Below are 20,058 nucleotides of genomic sequence, written 5' to 3' on the forward strand. Positions count from 1 at the left end.
TGTTATGTGTTTGTTAGTTTAGTTATGTGTTTGTGATTTTGTTAAATAAAACTTGTGCACACTCTTGCGAGTTGATTCTGACCTGTGTTATGATACAGAGGGGTCGGACACAGATGTAAACAGGTAAGCAGTCTTTATTAAGAACCAGTGGGCAGATATGGCAAAGCAGGAGTGAACAGGTGAATAGCAGAGATGACTGGTGATAGTTACGGTCCTTTTGTGATTGCAGATGGAAGAGTCTTTGAACTTGCTGGAGCTGGAGAACGTAGGAGACGTAGGAGCACTCACACGAAGATGAGGAACACACTGGGAGATCGGGATGCACAGGAGACAGGTAAGTAGAGAGCGGGGAGTCCTTGAGGTAAGCATACACGTAAGTATCGCTCAACGAGACCGGACAGTGAGTGCAGGGTGTGAGTGCTCTTTATACTAGTGGTGATGAGGGTGATAATGATGTGCAGGTGACGGTGATTAGTATTCCGGTGATTGGGAGTGTTGGGATTGGTGCATGGTGGAGCCTGACGTGTCTGTGACAGTACCCCCCACCACGGCGTCGGGAGTCCAAGATCTCGTGTACCTCATATGCTGCGCCGTCCTCCAGGATGAGTGGAAGGGGGGGTTCGGCGGCTGCCACGTCAGGCCCTGTGGAGGTGGAGACAGAAGGGTGGTGAGGCTTAAGCAATGAAACATGGAATGTGGGGTGAATGCGGTAACCTGGTGGGAGTTGGAGCTGGTAGGTGACCGGCTTGATCTGCTTGATGATGGGAAATGGGCCAATGAACCTGGGACTCAGCTTCCTGCAGGGCAGACGCAGTCTGATGTCCCTTGTTGACAGCCAAACCTTCTGTCCGGGCTGGTAAACTGGAGTATTGGAATGGCGAAGGTCGGCTGTCAGTCTGCGTCTGTGCAGGGCTCGTTGCAGCTGGTGGTGTGCTGAGTCCCAGACCCTCTCACTCTCTCGGAACCAGTAATCCACAGCTGGTACGTTGGAGGGTTCCCCATTCCAGGGGAACAGTGGGGGTTGGTATCCGAGTACGCACTGGAATGGAGTGAGTCCTGTAGTCGGCTGTCGTAGGGAGTTCTGTGCGTACTCGGCCCAACCCAAGTACTGGTTCCAAGAGTTCTGGTGGTCATGACAGAAGGTACGGAGGAAGCGGCCGATCTCCTGGATTTTCCTTTCCGTCTGCCCGTTCGACTGTGGGTGGTATCCAGATGTTAAACTGACGGCCACACCTAGGAGCGAGTGGAAGGCCTTCTAGACATGAGAAATTAACTGTGGTCCTCTATCGGACACAATATCCTCAGGAATCCCGAAGTACCGGAACACATGGTTGAATAACAGTTCAGCCGTTTCCATGGCAGTGGTTAGTCCTTTCAGAGGGCCAAGTGACGTGTGGGCTGAGTGAATGGTTGGAGTGCGTTGTGACCGGGTGATGAATAGCAAGCCTGGCGGGCAACCCGGCAGAGGGTTCGTGGAGGCATTGGAGGAGGGAATGGTCTCTTCCGACCACGTGATTGGACTTACAATGAGGGAACTTGGAATGATCAGTTCAGGTTCTTCAGATCTTTCTTCAGGAGCATGGAGACGGGAGAGAGCGTCGGCTTTCACATTCTTTGACCCTGGGCAGTAGGAAATGGTAAAGTGAAAGCGGGAGAAGAACATGGCCCAGCGGGCTTGTCTTGGGTTTAGTCTCTTAGCAGCATGGAGATATTCTAGGTTCTTATGATCAGTTAGCACCAGGAAAGGATGTTTAGCTCCCTCCAACCAATGCCTCCACTCTTCCAAGGATGAGCTGTAATTCTTGATGAAACGTCGGTAAAAGTTAGCAAATCCCAGGAATCTTTGGAGTTCTTTGATGGAGGTAGGTTCTGGCCAGTTGATGGACTCCACCTTCCTCTCGTCCACTCGGATGCCATTGTGGTCGATGACATATCCAAGGAAATGTACAGATGGTTGATGGAAGGAGCATTTCTTGGCTTTCAGGAAGAGATGGAACTGTCGAAGACGGGTGAGGACCTCTGCAACGTGTTGGCGATGTTCGGCCAGGCTCCGGGAGTATATGAGGATGTCATCGATGTACACCAATACGAACCGGTTGAGGAACTCCCGGAGCACCTCATGGATGAAATCCTGGAATACGGAGGGGGCGCTGACCAGACCATACGGCATGACGAGGTACTCGTAGTGGCCGGTGGGCGTGATGAAGGCGGTCTTCCACTCGTCCCCCTCGCGTATCCGGATGAGGTTATACGCGCTGCGGAGGTCCAGCTTTGTGAACACATTGGCACCACGGAGATGTTCCAGGGCTGCCGGGACGAGAGGAAGGGGATAACAGAACTTAACAGTGATCTTGTTGAGAGAGCGGTAATCAATACAGGGCCTCAAGCCTCCGTCCTTCTTTGCCACGAAGAAAAAGCTTGATGCAGCAGGGGACATTGATGGACAAATATAACCTTGATCGAGGGCCTCCTTGATATACTCCTCCATGGCCTTCTCCTCCGGGATGGACAGAGGGTAGATCTTACCCTTAGGCACTGGTTCACCCGGAAGCAGATCAATGGCACAGTCCCATGGCCGGTGTGGAGGCAGCTTAGAGGCTTTCTGGGGGCAGAAGACATCACTGAAGGGGGCGTAACACTCAGGGATGTCGATGGAGCGTTTCTCAACTGGACTTTCGATGGAAGTTGCACAGATTGGGAGTTCTTTGGTAGGAGCTCGTGGAATGGGAAGTTCAGAGATACAGAGTGAGAAACAGGATTCGCCCCACTTCAGGATTTCGCCAGTCTTCCAGGAGATGGTGGGGTTATGCTGCTCCAACCAGGGATGCCCTAGAACAACGTCAGTGGTGGAATCCTCCAGAACCAGCAGATGAATGTCTTCAATGTGAAGAAGTCCGACTTGCAATTTGATGGATCCTACCACACGGCGGTCATGCTTACGGCTGAGCGGTTTTCCAGTTATGGAGCTGATCTAGTACATAGTCGGAGACGGAGAGGTCTTGAGACTGAGTTGCCGGCAGAGGGCGTGCAGAGGAGTGAGGTGGTAAATGACTGGCCCTGGTGTTCTTGTAGACACGCTTGCATATGAGTGGCGCAGCGGATGGATAGCTGGAAGAATTTCTCTAGGCCGATGGAATCTTCATATGCAGCGAGATGCAGCCGCACCCGAGGCTCCAATCCTTGGCGGTAGGTGGTAATCAAAGCTTGTTCATTCCATCCACTTACGGCAGCCAGCGTTCTGAATTGCAAAGCATAATCATAAATTGACATTGAACCTTGTTTTAAATTATAAAGTTTCTCACAAGCAGACGAGTCAGTGATGGGTTTTCTGAAAACCTCCCGGAAGTGGGAAATAAAGGCTGGATATGACTGAGTTATAGCGCCATGTTGTGACCAGATGGAATCAGCCCATTTTAATGCTTTGCCACTGAGTTGAGAAATGAGGAACCCTATTTTGGCTGTGTCGTTAGGGTACAGGTGCGGCTGCATCTCCAGGACCAGTTCACACTGCAGCAGGAAACCGCTGCAGTCCTCCGCCGATCCGGAGTAGGGCGCTGGTTTGGCCATGGAACTGGCGTAAACAGGAGAAGGAGATGGGACTGTGTTGACGGTGGTGACTGCAGGTGCCGGAGAAGGGGAGGTGTTTGTGGATGGCGTTGGTGGATTGATGGTGAGAGTGCGGCGTAGCGCATCCACGAGTGCGTGGAAGGGGTCCTGTTGGCTCATACTGGTTCAGCTGTTATGGTCCGGTCTTCTGTTATGATACAGAGGGGTCGGACACAGATGTAAACAGGTAAGCAGTCTTTATTAAGAACCAGTGGGCAGATATGGCAAAGCAGGAGTGAACAGGTGAATAGCAGAGATGACTGGTGATAGTTACAGTCCTTTTGTGATTGCAGATGGAAGAGTCTTTGAACTTGCTGGAGCTGGAGAACGTAGGAGACGTAGGAGCACTCACACGAAGATGAGGATCACACTGGGAGATCGGGATGTACAGGAGACAGGTAAGTAGAGAGCGGGGAGTCCTTGAGGTAAGCATACAGGTAAGTATCGCTCAAAGAGACCGGACAGTGAGTGCAGGGTGTGAGTGCTCTTTATACTAGTGGTGATGAGGGTGATAATGATGTGCAGGTGACGGTGATTAGTATTCCGGTGATTGGGAGCGTTGGGATTGGTGCATGGTGGAGCCTGACGTGTCTGTGACAACCTGCCTATAAACCCAATGTCCCTGATAACGATTCGATCACAGCTACGTGCTAAGAAAGCGTTATCTTTCTGTTTTGAAAAATTGATAGACGATCAGTACTGAGTGTTTGCTGGTCAAACAGGTTAATTGATTGTAATATTAATTTTAACACATTAAGTTAATTTTATTAACTGATCCAAATATTTATAATTAATTATAACTAGTTATGATTAATTATCATATTTATTTGAGCTAATTTGCTGCACTTCCTTATAATGTGATCAAGGCCAAAGCACTTAAAACAAAGCAACTCACTGCTTGAAGTCAGGGAGCTGCCATACTATGAGAGTGCAAGTGGAAGAGGAGCTCCGATTCTTATGTCTACATATGTATAGATATATCTTGACCTAATGCCCTGCACAGCAGGACGGTTCCAGTTGCCCTTAACAAGCTGGGGACGTGAAAAACAGACATAAGAGAGTGGACAGTCTTGCTGACGTCGTCATGAGTGTATCAGAGCAAAGCGGCAGAGGCAGTAACGGCACTTGCTTATGTCACACCAGCGCTGAGCTACCAGACTTAGTTGAACACCATGGGTGAATGACAGCAAAGCAGCAGCAGGGCCAGCACTATTGCTTATATCACAGTAACGTCGAGAAAAAAACAGCTACAGTGCTGGTGCCTTACATGTCACAGGACTAATCAGTATAATACCTAAATTGCAATAGTGTGGCGGCCACGTCGGGATCTCCAACTATTTCACAAGTCTTATAAACACAGTTCAAAGGGTTTTCCAAAGGGTGCTGCCCTGCCTGCCCATGCTGGGCGAAAACATCAAGCAGTCCCAGTTGGCACACTGCCAAAGCAACAGCCTGAGTGTTTTCTGAGAACACTCAAAGGCAGAAAACTCAAACTCAGCAGGAGAGTGAATTACAGGCTGGGAGATTCCCCCTGCAAAAGGTGGGCCTGACAATAAAGCCCACTCCACTTCCTAAGAAGAGGATTCTGGGTGTTTGATAAGCAGGAGACTGTGATGGTTAAACACATTGCATAAATGTACACCAAAATTATTTTAAAAAATGTGTTTTACCATAGAAACTTTGTAACTACTGCAAATTGATGTTACTTGTGGACTTTCTTCAAGCACAGAGCACAGACAAGAGCAATCAAAACCTTTCATTATCAATTATAAAATAGTGTATTGCCATCTGGTATGTTATTGTGTTGCTTACTCTGTGGGTTTATAGATTCACACTATTATATGGCATAATACTGTACCATGTACATACTGTATTCTGGGTTTATGTATAGTGTTTCTTGTTTGTTTGTTTGTTTGTTTGTTTGTTTGTTTGCTTGCTATTTGTTAAATAAACAAGGTCTAATATAATGATTTAGTTCCCTGAAACACATGTTTCCATTACAACTTCTAGGATCACTCTCAAAAAAAGTCAATCCCTGGAAATTTAATTCAGAAATTGTCTGTGTGTTACAGTCATCAGAGCTCAAACAAATGCCAGCTAATGATTCATTCAAGACATCAATATATTTTGGAGTGTGAATATGTTTGTTCATCAGAATAACAAACATGATGCAGAATAAATTCTAAATCTGAAATTTTTTTTATATGTTGTTTTCAAACAAAGAAAGCAATCACAAAGCTAGGTTTCAACCCTGAGGCTTTAAACATATTCGGCCTGTTTACAACACAGTTTCTGTTACAACATCAAACATACAAAATCAATCAACTCTGTTAAAATAGATATTTGTTGAATGATCACAGATGATTAGGTTCAAACCTGTCATTTTTGTTTTGAATTTCTCCTACTACATTTCATTCTTTTTGTAGTGTTCACCTTGTTTCGTTTATACAGTTCTTTTATTGATTGCATGACCTCGTCTGACTTAAGAGTGTATATGATGGGATTCAGCATAGGTGGTATTGTCTGCGTCAGGGAATTGTTAATGAACCGGGTGTTTGGATGGATAGGTGTTGTAAAGGATGCAATATGATTGCATAAAATTGGGATGTAACTGATTGCCACCAACATGAAATGTGAGGTGCAGGTTTTCGTGGCTTTGATCCGTTCAGCACCATGAGCAATCTTAAGCAAAGCCAGAGCAATGCAGAAATATGAGATGAAGATCAGTATCAGCGGTGTGCAAATCAGGAGACCAAAATTAATTTTTACCATCAGAATATTTATAGAATTATCATTGCATGCTAGTCTATAGATAATGCCATGATCACAAAAATAACTATCAATTACATTCGATATACAAAAAGAGAGCCTATTCACCAAAGCTGTTAGTATAGAAAACTGTATTACAGAAAAAATCCACATTATGCATATAATCAGAAACATTGTTTTTCTTGTTACAATGGAATGATAATGTAGAGGAAAACAAATAGCAACCAGTCTGTCATAAGCCAAGACAGCTAGTGTCAAAGACTCCACGGTCATGAAATGATATACAAAAAAGGAAGTTTCCAAGCACGCTTCATATGAAATGTCATGGTGCTCAAATAAAAATGTGTCTATGACTTTTGGAATCAAAGTCGAGCTTACACACAGATCAGCAACGGCTAGATGGAAAACAGCCATGTATTTGGCTGTGTGAAGTCTGCGGGCCAAATAAATGATACACATGATAAACGAATTCCCTAAAACAGTCACAACATACACCAAAGACAAGAACACATAGTAGTATTTTGCATGTGGAATATTAGAATTGATGAAAAATGTTGCAGGACGAACAAAGGTCACATTTGCAGAGAAGTTTGACTGTGTGGAGCTCATGATAGCTGTTGTCTGGCTTTTTGTGACCTGTGATGAAGAATTGTTATAGAAATACACTCAATAACACAGAATATTCATATAATGATTTCATTTCCCATTCACAGTGCATTTATAGACAAAAATGCTTAGATGTTCTTTGATATAACCCTATTGAGCTAATATTAATAAAGTAATTGCTCATTGTAGTAAAAGGATTAGAGAGAAAAGAGAAAAAAAACATATGGTTTATACTCAACCTTCTACTAAGCTGCCAGAATCTTATTATTCTACCAGCTATCAGACACATTTATAATAGATCATTGTCTTGATCTTGGGACTTTAGTTGATGGAGCAACGCTTCTCCCTATAGACTCGAGCAAGAAGGGGCAGGAGTAAAGCAACAGTGCCACTGTCCAGAAAGCACTTCTTTTTTTTTTTGCCTCCAATTAATGCCCCAATTAAAGCCCTCACAAATGAACTTCTCATAACAGAATGTCTCATTATGTTGCATTTCAGTTACTGTTTTCAATATTATATAGGCCTACTTGCGTTTCATGTAAGATTTCAATTAAGTACAACTGATTTTAAAAATAAAAGCAAGGTCATGTCATTTTCTGTTTTGGTTCGTTTTCACTGTTCACCTGAGTTCTCGTCTTTGTTTGTTACTATGGTTTCTAATTAGTTTCACACCTGTTCCTTGTTTTGTTAATTAATATTCACTGTGTATGTAAGCCCTAGTTTTCCCAGTTCTCTTCATCATTGTCAATGCTTAATTAATGTGTAGTTGCTTTGTTCCTTCTCTGTGTTTTTAAAATCTCTAGTATTTCACTGATACACATGCTTGCATTACAATGTCTGGGACTGTCTGTGGATCAAAGTCATCAGAACTTAAATAAATGACAGCTAATGATTCATTCAAGAATATAATTCAATATATTCATTCAATATATTCTGGAGTGTGAATATTGTAACGGCCACCTAAATTATGTTGAATACTGTTCAAGACATTAATGTTGATGTGCCTTTAAGATAACTTCTTCTATAGCGTACGTTGTAGTGTGCATGCTGTTCTTATGTGAGCGCGCACGCACGGAGTTGAGAGAGAATGCTCGTGTGACGAGAGAGATGACTGCTCTACTGCTGACTGATGTTGCAGTGTAATAATGTTACTTTTCCACTTTGATTCGTAGCGTTTATCAGAGTGCTTTCTTTTCTTGTTTATCCTCGCTCTTTTGCATGTATGTGAAGAGTGTGCTATATTGTGCGAACCATCTATAAAGACTCGTGGGACTACCAGTTCATTTGCCTCTGGTTTTTCTTCTCGTCTCCTGTTTTCTGATTTTCATCTGGGCAGACTTCAAACCCTCGGGTAGATGTTACAATATGTCTGTTCATATGGATAACAAACATGATGCAGAGGCATTTCTAAAACATCTGTTATATTTAAAGGAAATGTAATGAAAAAACGGCTACAGTGCCGGTGCCTTATACATCAAAGGACTTATCAATATAATGTCTAAATCGCAATAGTGTGGTGGCCACATCAGGATCACCAACTAATCATGTTTTATTAACAAAATTCGGGAGGAGCATGTTCAGATAATTAACCTAATTCACACGAGTGGAGCACATTCAGGTAATCAACTCAATGACAAGAGCTTTATATACAGCAGACTTACTTCTGATTGTTTGACAGTTTATCAGCATTAGGCCCCGCCCTACGTTCTCAATATGCCTGAAATATCCCCAGGAAATGGTATCCATTATTACTGTTTGTTATATTGTACTCAGTATTGTATTCACATGTTTTATGATACATGTAATGCAACTTCAATTATGCAATGTTTAGTGTCTATAGGTTCGTATCGAGAAGATTTAAATGCTGCTGTATACGATATGTCGATACCTTTGCTTAATATTACAAGAATCTTTAATAGTTCTTCTTCAACAACTCAGCCAGATTAATCATGCTCGGTCGTAAAAGCCCCGACATGAGGGATGTTGTGGCCCAGAAATTCAGCTTTTTCATTGGTCAGGTCAACCCTAAGAGGAGTGACTTTGACCAGAGGTTAAAAGCCAATGCCCCTCCCACTCTCTCTTTCTTCTTTGGATGACTGAAGAGACCCCCTTTGCTGCAGGCCTCTTCAGGCCAAGCCCTGTGGGCCTGCAAGGCCTGTAGGCCTATGTAACACCTGCTCGTTAGTAGTATGCACGAACAGTGTTAGCTGAATGTTTGACTCAATGCCAACAAGTAGTAGCTAAATTTTTCAATGCACTGAGCTGGATCAATGGGCCGATCAGAAGATACGAAGCTCGAAGGAGGCAAAGCATACACAGCACACAAGTTTGGGATTTCAGATTTTGTTCTATTTGCTATTATGTATTTTCTTTTTTTCTTTCTGATTGAAATGTTGATGTGATGAACAGTAAATAATAAATGACAAAGATAAACCCAATGAAATGTCAACTTTTAACAAAAAGGGGAAACAAAAAATACAATATGACCAACTATAATCAAGTTCTTACTTGGAAGAAATTAATAAACCAAAAAAAACAAATAAAATGAATTCAACAAAACCTTTCCTTTGTTGACTCTTTGATTGATAATTTCCCTCTTTTCTTTCTCCTGGCTTAGGTTTGAAAATTATTGGTTTTCTAATTTAAATATTTTTTTATAGATTAATATGTTTAGTTTCAATTTTAAGATTTCTAATTCTCCTGCCTTTACTGTAGTTTGACTCTCTTGCTTCAAATGCAAACTCAAATCAATACTGTAACCAAGATGATTCAATTAGAGTAACCTGAATGGTTACCTCAAAATTTACAATGTGTATATAACCAAATAACACTTTTCAGAAATATATACATAAACAAAATAAATTGTAAATAGTGTTCACCTCAGTTCAGAAAGATATATACCTCAGTCCATTCAATATTAGAAAAATAGTCCATTCGAAAATTCAGTTCAAAAAAATATACCTGAGTCCATCAGAGTTCAGAAGGGAAAAACAAACGATACCACGAAGTGGATAAGATGATAGGAAATCAGAGATCCAAATTCAGTCTGGGGGCTCGCCATCTTTCTTTTCTCTCTCAATGCGGCTTGATGAATCCTCACCATGCGCGTGAATCACAGCGGAAAATCCAAACTTCTACATATACAACAAAAACTGGCCTGTACACACAGGATAACATTTTTAGAAACTCATTTTTCAACTCTGTTTCAACAGTATTTACTCTTCACACCAACATTTAACGTTCATTTACAACATAGGCCATACTTCATATACAATGAACACATCACTTCATTTTAACACACATAGGAATACAACACACCATTATAATTCATCACATGTATGAAAATAAATCCACAACTCACCGATTCCTTTGAATTAAGTGTTTTGTTAATCTTTTTTTTCAGATTGCACCACGAACTACGGTGACGACGCTGACCAACTTTGGCTCGAGGCTCCGGATCAACAAGGCCACAACAAGCTCTTTCACAAAACTACTCAATTCGGTAAGCAATTTAACTCTAAATAACTTTTATATACTTTGTTCAGTAGTTGTTCACTAATAAATTCTCAAAATTAGATCGTTTCAACACAGAATTCTTAAGCTTTGTTTTCATGCGTTTCTGTTCCTTCTCTGTCTCGTCTGCGTCTCCCAGTGGGCGGAGTCAGCATCATTGCTGATCACCCTCAATTGGACGATCTACACCTGCAGTGCAGATTCTAACTCTAATTGGATAAATGTTGCTGCAGTAATTTGCATGTTACTGATATAATTAATAAAGCATTTTATTTCTCTCAATTTTCTTTTATCATTGTTTTTTTTTTTTCACACATAAACAGTTTTACTAGAAGGGTAATTATGCCAAAAATAGTTTTTTTTCTATGGACTGTAAATTTCAGTCAGGGTTACACCCTCCCCTCCTAGAAGTATGCAAGTCCCTTTGCATATCACCAACAGGTGCATAACCCCGAGTTACAGGGAATCCTACTTGAGAGAAATCCTGCAGGGACTCCGAGAGAGCAACATTTAGACCTTGAAGAAGGGATTGAACTATGGTCACCAGAGGATTCCCCAGTTCAGGGTAAGTCAAGATTTTAGGTTTCTCTCTATGTCGGACAGACCTTCTCAATTCAGTTTCATCCTTTTCTACATTGTTTGCTTCTTCGGCTTCAACTGTCTCCTTTTCAACTGAACTGGGTTCTGGAATGAATAATTTTCCATGATGATTCGGATCCTGCACCTCCAGGGTAGGTGGACGACTCATTTCAGCATCTTTTTCTCTTTCAGGATGGACCTCAGGATTTACAGGTAAGTTGGTTCCAGGATTCACAGGTAAGTTGCTTATGGGGTTTACAGGTTCAATCACAGATAATTCATCAATGTCCTGAAATTCCCTTTCAGGTATGTCATGTTGAACTCCATGGTCGATCTCCAAGCTTGCTTCAGGTGAAGGAACAGTACTTTTCCTGTTTGGGTGAGCTACTTCAGAAGTGTGAACTGTAAAAGACTCCTTCACAATATCAAATTGAGGTGTTACACAATAACTTTCCTCTTCATCAGAGTCAGGGATTTCCTCCGTTTCCTCAGAACGTTTACAGGCTGTCTCACTGCGAGTTTTGCGCTTGGGAACTGGACTCTGGGTCTCACATTCATGCATTTCAGATGGAAGAGTTCCACATGGGAGTAACAAATCCCGATGTAATGTCCGAATGGGTCCTGTTTCAGTTTCAGGGCATACTTTGTACACTGGCAAATCACCATGTTGGTCAATGACTACATAAACTACTCCTTCCCATTTGTCAGCGAGTTTGTTCTTTCCCCTGAGTCGAACACTTCTGACTAAAACACGATCTCCCTTGTGCAATGTTGATGCTTTCACACATCTGTCATAACGGGTTTTATTCCGTTCCGCCATCTTCTTTGAATTTTCACTCGCAATACGGAAACTTTCTTCAAGATGTGACTTGAGATTCTTCACATACTGTGAATGTGTCATGTCTCCCTCATTCTTCAAAGGTAATCCAAAGGCCAGATCTACAGGAAGCCTTAGGCTGACGCCCGAACATCAACTCATAAGGGCTGAACCCCGTGGTCTCATTGCGAGTACAATTGTAAGCATGTACAAGAGGTTTTACATACTCTTTCCAGCAGCTTTTCTTTTTGTTCTCTAGCGTTCCAAGCATGCTTAACAACGTCCTATTGAATCTTTCAACAGGATTTCCCCTTGGATGGTATGGGGTTGTCCTGACCTTTCGCACTCCAGCTACTTCACACAACTCCTTTATTAAATGGGATTCAAAATCAGGGCCTTGGTCACTGTGAAGGCGCTCTGGGTAACCATAATGGCAAATGAAATGCTCCCACAGGCACTTCGCAACAGTTTTGGCCTTCTGGTTAGGGGTTGGGATCGCAAGTGCATATTTAGTAAAGTGGTCAGTAATTACTAACACATCTTTGGTGTTACTACGGTCAGGCTCTAGAGATAGAAAATCCATGCACACAAGTTGCAAGGGACGAGTAGTTGAAACATTCACAAGAGGTGCAGCCTTTTCAGGTGAGGTCTTCCTTCGTATGCACCGTCCACAAGTCTTGACTTTGTGCTCAACATCTGATGCCATCTTGGGCCAATAGAATCTGTTTCGAACTAGATCTAGCGTACGATCAACACCCATATGTCCGAGGTCATCATGCAGGGACCTAAGAACATCTAGATGGAACTTTTCAGGTAAGACCAGTTGGTAGGTAGGTTTCTCAGCAAAATTCCTTCTTCTGTATAGGATTCCATTGCGAAACACCAGGCGGTCTTTCTCTCTGAGGAGGTAAGGTAATCTGGGAAGAGCAGCCCGTAAGGTACTAGAAGGAGTTTCCCCGGTTCGAAGTTGTTCAATAACCTCTCGGATACAAGGATCGGCTAACTGTGCACTTTGAATTTCAGAAGGGGAGAGGTGAGAAATGGTCGGTAGTCCTCCGCATTGATCTTCCTGTGCATAAGCATCAGGTACAGCAGTTTCGTGCATCGCCAAGGAACTGACGAAGGAAGCAGGTAAGTCGTTTGGACACTCCGGCCATTGAATGAGACGACTGTCACAGATGGCTTTTACCACATCATCACTAATTTCAGGTTCACCAGAATTCATAGTAAGCTGTTCAGTGAAATCAAGAATGCGGGCTTGTTCTTTCAGGGAGACATCATCAGCTGGGAGCTTTGCGTGAGGTCGACGAGACAGCCCATCTGCATCAACATTCTGCTTCCCCGACCTGTACTGTAATTTGAAATTGTAAGTCGAGAGTGCAGCTAACCACCTATACCCAGTTGCGTCAAGTTTAGCGGTGGAAAGAACATAGGTAAGGGGGTTACTGTCTGTCACCACTGTAAATATGCCTCCATAGAGGTAATCATGGAACTTTTCGACCACTGCCCACTTAAGTGCCAGAAATTCTAATTTGTGGGCAGGGTACTTGGACTCACTACTCGAAAGCCCTCGGCTTGCATAGGCGATAACTCTAACTTGTCCATCCTGCTCCTGATACAAAGTAGCGCCCAGACCTGATGTGCTTGCATCAGTATGCAGAATGTATGGTAACCTGGGGTTAGCGAAGGCCAATACTGGCGCAGTTGTGAGCTCCTTAATGATCAATTCAAATGCGTCTGCACAGGCGGTCGTCCATCTGCCATTGAAAAGCTCTTTGGGGTTTCTGTACTGGGCATTGCTCTTTAACTTAAGGTACCGACGGGTAGGGGGATACCCTGAAGTTAACTCATTTAAAGGCTTCACCTTCTTGGAGAAATCTTTGATGAAACGTCGGTAATATCCAACAAACCCAAGAAAGGAGCGGAGTTCTTTCAGATTTTTAGGAATCGGCCAGGTTTTGACAGCGGCTACTTTATCGGGATCAGTTTTCACTCCCTGGTCTGACACTATATGGCCGAGGTACTTGACTGAGGTTTGTGCAAAAACGCATTTCTCTGGCGCAAGTTTAAGACCATATTCTTTAAGCCTGTTTAGGACTCTGACCAGCCTTTCCTCGTGTTCCTCCAAATCCTTGGAAAAGACAATTATGTCATCTATAAAGACAAGGACTTCGCGAAGATTGATGTCTGCCATACACTTTTCCATTATTCTTTGAAATGTGCTTGGGGCGTTAGTAACCCCTTGTGGCATACGGTTGAATTCATAAAATCCTAACGGACATACAAAAGCTGTTTTTGCTTTGTCAGTTTCTTCAACCTCAATTTGGTAATAACCAGATTTTAGGTCAAGTACCGAAAACCACTTGGACCCCGTTAAGGCCATGAACGTGTCTTCAAGTTTGGGGAGTGCATACCCATCCTTGATGGTCTTTTGATTTAATTTCCGATAGTCAATGCATAATCGAATGTCACCACTCTTTTTTCTGACCACAACAATGGGAGAGGAGAAGGGAGACTGAGATTCTCGTATAACTCCTGCATCAAGTAACTCCTGAAGGTGCTGCTTCACAGCTTCCAGATCTTCTGGATGTATGGGTCTTGCCCGATGTTTAAAGGGTGTTTCATCCACAAGATTTATCCGATGTTTGACCTTATCAGTGCATCCAAAGTCCTGGGAATGTAAGGAAAATACTTCTGGCATTCCTTGAAGCCGTTTGGTAAGCCTACTCTTCCATTCTGGTGAGATGGGGGAATCACCAAAATTAAACTCAAGAGTGGACTTTGGAATGAAGCTTGGTTTGCTATCATGGTCATTACGCTCCTCTGAACATATGGACTGAACTGCCTTTAATTCAGCTAAAACACATCTAGGAGGGATTTTGATGTCATGTGTGGTAGGGTTGGCGACTACAACAGGTAAGTGGCAATGTCTCTTGTCTTCAAGCGTGACCATGCATGTCTTAACTATCAAGCCACAAGGCAGAGGGGAAAAAGATGGATGTTCGACAACTACCCATTTATCTAAATGGGATACAGCAACAGAGGCCTTTCCACAAAGAACTGCACTTTGTCCAGCAGGTATCACCTGCGAATGGTTTTCAGATAGTCGCACTAGTCCAACATTTCCTTCTACATTCTGCCTCTGGCGCAATTCCAGAATCTTTAGCACTTGCTTATATCCATAAATAGGAGAAAAATATCTAATTTCTTGCCGTGAAAAGTCTTTGTACAGGTTATCCAAGGTGTTTGTGCCAATCAACACTGAAGGTTGAGAAGTAGAAGAAAGATCAGGGACAATCAAAGCTAAAGTAAGTACCTCTGTGTCAACTCCCACAAAGTCCTTGGGAAAAGTGATGGTCAGCTTGACATAGCCAAGGTAGGGGACGTTTTGACCATTTGCCCCCTCAACTTCCAAAAGATCATTTAAAGAATGAATTGGCTGATCGAACAGGTTCTCATTGTAAAAGGATTTTGTGATGGTTGTGACCTGTGAACCAGTGTCAAGCAAGCAGTCACAAATTACTCCTGCAACATCCACTTGCGCAGTGCATTTTGCTCCAATTAACCCCTTAGGTAAAACAGATTGTCGCGACCTCGCTTGTGCGCGGGCTGACAGTGCCCTAAAAGACTTGGGACACCTTGATTCAATCCCAGTTCCCATTTGTCCCGCAACAGGAACTGCTGTCAGTTTAAATGTGGCTTAGTACTGCCATTCCGCAAGTCCCATTCACGTTGTCTCTTTGCAAGCTCATCCCGCTTCTCTGAAACCAAGGCTGGATTTGGGTCATTGGAACAAGAACTGGCAATGTGCCCATCCTCCCCACACCGAAAGCAATAGCCTGGTTTTGGTCTAACTGGTTGGGACTTGTCTTGGACTTTGGGTTTTCCTTTAGGACTGATGGCACTCTGCTTACTTGAGGACTTGCAAGTGTTCAACTTGGGGTTTGGTTTGTCTTTAGACTGCTTTGAAGTTAACAATGCAAGCTGATTTTGGAGTTCTGCTATCTGACTGGCCAACTGAGCAGTGACAGAATTAAATTGAGTCATATCATCTCTAGTGGCTGTTTGAGACTGCATTATGGCACGCTGCTTAATGCCTCCCAGGTGTTGCTTCATTCGTGCACTTTTGGAAGCATGCTTGCTCTCCTCGGTTCGTAATAAGGTCATTAGCTCTGCAAAGGATGGGGGAGCATGCCTTTTCTGCTCTAACTGCAACTCCAGAATCAGAGAATTTTCCCAACATCCTTTGCAAAACTGCTTCAGCAGATGCTTGTCAATTTCTGAGCCAAGGACTCCACCACGGCGCATGGTGGTCTGTAACGCAACATGCAATCGTTGCAAGTAAGCAGATGGGGTTTCTCCCGGGTTCTGGAATATGTTCAGGAACTTGGCGAATAACTCATCGCCATCCTCAATGGGCGCGAAAGCAGAATCAAGAAGCTGAATATAAGTTGAAGGAGATGCCGCCGGGCCAACAGATTTTACTATGTCTGCTGCCGGGGAAAGAAGGCTCTCACAGATCCTGCGCACTCTGTGGAAATCAGAGACTGTTGGGTCTTGGAAAAGTAGTTCAGCGCTAGTGCGCCAAGTCTCATAATCAACCTCGTTGGGTGGATGGGGAGTTCGCCCAGAGAAAACACGGAGCCGTAATGGTGAGTTTCCAGGTATGGCTAAGTCACTGGTGCGTACAAGATGCTCCACCACAACTTTCTGCACTCCAGGTGGATTTAAATCACTGACGGAGATTGACGGGGAGCCTGGGCTTGTGGCTGACACTAGCGGGACAGAGTGATGTTGTGCAGCATTTGCTGTTACCTGGAACTGCTTAAGCGGGAGCTCAGTCAAGGATGGGTCTGCTGGATGAGCAGGTGAGGTGTCATCAACTTCAGCAGGGACAGGTAAAGGACATGGCTTTGGCACCACTGTCTCATGAATATGAGCTAACATGCCCTTCAAGACATCCTCAAAATTCTCTCCACTGCGACTGGCCAATTCTTTCAGCTCGTTAAGGTAAGTTTGGGTTGTGTTTCGTCCAAACCTCTTGACGTAGGCACTTGATAAAGCTGTCACATGGAAAGAGACATCAGGATTATTCTTTGCATGCTGGACATATGGAAACACTGTCTGAAGGGTTTGGACTGCTAGTCCAGAGCTGAACTCAACTACCAAGGACTTCTGTGATTCTAGGCAAGGATCACTGATTGGGATGATTCTGTTAATTGACCCATACTGCTTTACAAAGTCCAATATTTCCTCATCCACTTCAGTTTCAGTTATGCCGCTAATTATGATTGCATTAGGGACTTTTACACCCTTTTCCTCTATAACTTCCATTTTGTTTTACTTGTACACTTATTTTTCTTGAGAGGGAATTTATAAAATCAAAAATAAAAGTTAATGTGTGCGTTTCTCTTTGCCTCCTGGCTGCTGGCTCGCCACTATTTATGTAACACCTGCTCGTTAGTAGTATGCACGAACAGTGTTAGCTGAATGTTTGACTCAATGCCAACAAGTAGTAGCTAAATTTTTCAATGCACTGAGCTGGATCAATGGGCCGATCAGAAGATACGAAGCTCGAAGGAGGCAAAGCATACACAGCACACAAGTTTGGGATTTCAGATTTTGTTCTATTTGCTATTATGTATTTTCTTTTTTTCTTTCTGATTGAAATGTTGATGTGATGAACAGTAAATAATAAATGACAAAGATAAACCCAATGAAATGTCAACTTTTAACAAAAAGGGGAAACAAAAAATACAATATGACCAACTATAATCAAGTTCTTACTTGGAAGAAATTAATAAACCAAAAAAAACAAATAAAATGAATTCAACAAAACCTTTCCTTTGTTGACTCTTTGATTGATAATTTCCCTCTTTTCTTTCTCCTGGCTTAGGTTTGAAAATTATTGGTTTTCTAATTTAAATATTTTTTTATAGATTAATATGTTTAGTTTCAATTTTAAGATTTCTAATTCTCCTGCCTTTACTGTAGTTTGACTCTCTTGCTTCAAATGCAAACTCAAATCAATACTGTAACCAAGATGATTCAATTAGAGTAACCTGAATGGTTACCTCAAAATTTACAATGTGTATATAACCAAATAACACTTTTCAGAAATATATACATAAACAAAATAAATTGTAAATAGTGTTCACCTCAGTTCAGAAAGATATATACCTCAGTCCATTCAATATTAGAAAAATAGTCCATTCGAAAATTCAGTTCAAAAAAATATACCTGAGTCCATCAGAGTTCAGAAGGGAAAAACAAACGATACCACGAAGTGGATAAGATGATAGGAAATCAGAGATCCAAATTCAGTCTGGGGGCTCGCCATCTTTCTTTTCTCTCTCAATGCGGCTTGATGAATCCTCACCATGCGCGTGAATCACAGCGGAAAATCCAAACTTCTACATATACAACAAAAACTGGCCTGTACACACAGGATAACATTTTTAGAAACTCATTTTTCAACTCTGTTTCAACAGTATTTACTCTTCACACCAACATTTAACGTTCATTTACAACATAGGCCATACTTCATATACAATGAACACATCACTTCATTTTAACACACATAGGAATACAACACACCATTATAATTCATCACATGTATGAAAATAAATCCACAACTCACCGATTCCTTTGAATTAAGTGTTTTGTTAATCTTTTTTTTCAGATTGCACCACGAACTACGGTGACGACGCTGACCAACTTTGGCTCGAGGCTCCGGATCAACAAGGCCACAACAAGCTCTTTCACAAAACTACTCAATTCGGTAAGCAATTTAACTCTAAATAACTTTTATATACTTTGTTCAGTAGTTGTTCACTAATAAATTCTCAAAATTAGATCGTTTCAACACAGAATTCTTAAGCTTTGTTTTCATGCGTTTCTGTTCCTTCTCTGTCTCGTCTGCGTCTCCCAGTGGGCGGAGTCAGCATCATTGCTGATCACCCTCAATTGGACGATCTACACCTGCAGTGCAGATTCTAACTCTAATTGGATAAATGTTGCTGCAGTAATTTGCATGTTACTGATATAATTAATAAAGCATTTTATTTCTCTCAATTTTCTTTTATCATTGTTTTTTTTTTTCACACATAAACAGTTTTACTAGAAGGGTAATTATGCCAAAAATAGTTTTTTTTCTATGGACTGTAAATTTCAGTCAGGGTTACACCTACGCCTGCAACCCAGCCATGTGCTCATCTATGAGATAGAGAAAGAACTCTTTTCCCACTAAGAGTCAAATTAACAGCTTAAGTTGTTTCATATTTCTTCATCCAACGCAGAAGATATTGAATACAACTTTGGACCGATTCATTAAGGATTTCTCCTCAGCCTGCAAATCCGATGTTCCTCGACCTAAAGGCATTTTGCAAGTATTGTACATTTGAACACTAAACAGTGATTTAGTACTAATTTGTGAACCAACTTTGTTAGCAAAGGTGCTTTATAACTGAGAAAACTGATGGTCTGTTCTAGATTGTTTTTTGACTTTTTCCCATGGCTCCATCTCTTGTCCCTCTTCCGGTTCAACTCGATCATTGTTCATTTTTACCCATGTATGTGTGTGATTTGTGTGTGTTATGTGTTTGTTAGTTTAGTTATGTGTTTGTGATTTTGTTAAATAAAACTTGTGTGCACACTCTTGCGAGTTGATTCTGACCTGCCTACACAGCAAAATCCCCAGAGTTAAATCAACTCTGCTCAGAGAACATATGGTCCCTCTCTACATAGAGTTAAAATAACACTGAAGCAGAGTTAAAGTTAATGAGATAATATGCTGTTTGTTAAATCAGATCCTGAGAGATTTAATGTCTTTTATCTTCAGTTGATTTCATCTAAGACTGTGACTGGAAGTCATTTGTAGTGTTTCTCTTCGGTGATTCTGCTTGTTAACAGCAGGTGTTCATCACTAATGCTCAATCATAACTTAATTAATCACTTAATTATCTCACTAACTTTAACTCTGCTTCAGTGTTACTTTAACACTATATAGAGAGGGACCATATGTAATCTGAGCAGAGTTGATTTAACTCTGGGGATTTTGCTGTGTATAAACCCAATGTCCCTGATAACGATTCGATCACAGCTACGTGCTAAGAAAGAGTTATCTTTCTGTTTTGAAAAACTGATAGACGATCAGTACTGAGTGTTTG

General features: G+C 42.1%; 1 protein-coding gene and 1 long non-coding RNA gene across 2 annotated transcripts; both read right to left on the bottom strand.

Moving 5' to 3' along the window:
- Positions 1-5,849: 5,849 nt before the first annotated feature.
- On the bottom strand, positions 5,850-9,232 carry LOC125261176 (olfactory receptor 1496-like). Its single transcript, XM_048179788.1, has 2 exons — positions 7,221-9,232; positions 5,850-7,011 (listed from the first exon to the last, which is right to left on the bottom strand). Exon 2 carries the CDS (start codon positions 6,982-6,984, stop codon positions 5,986-5,988), a length of 999 nt encoding a protein of 332 aa, XP_048035745.1. The 5' UTR covers positions 6,985-7,011; positions 7,221-9,232; the 3' UTR covers positions 5,850-5,985.
- An 8,319-nt stretch (positions 9,233-17,551) lies between these two features.
- LOC125261183 lies at positions 17,552-19,483 on the bottom strand. Its single transcript, XR_007183233.1, has 2 exons — positions 18,531-19,483; positions 17,552-18,326 (listed from the first exon to the last, which is right to left on the bottom strand). It is a non-coding gene; the product is annotated as an uncharacterized LOC125261183 (long non-coding RNA).
- Positions 19,484-20,058: the final 575 nt, after the last annotated feature.

The sequence above is a fragment of the Megalobrama amblycephala genome, linkage group LG2 (genome assembly GCF_018812025.1).
Source record: "Megalobrama amblycephala isolate DHTTF-2021 linkage group LG2, ASM1881202v1, whole genome shotgun sequence".
Classification (NCBI taxonomy): Eukaryota; Metazoa; Chordata; class Actinopteri; order Cypriniformes; family Xenocyprididae; genus Megalobrama; species Megalobrama amblycephala.

What these genes read in the sequence shown, in the direction of transcription:
- LOC125261176 (XM_048179788.1), bottom strand. Translation starts at nt 6,984, where the DNA reads ATGAGCTCCACACAGTCAAACTTCTCTGCAAATGTGACCTTTGTTCGT.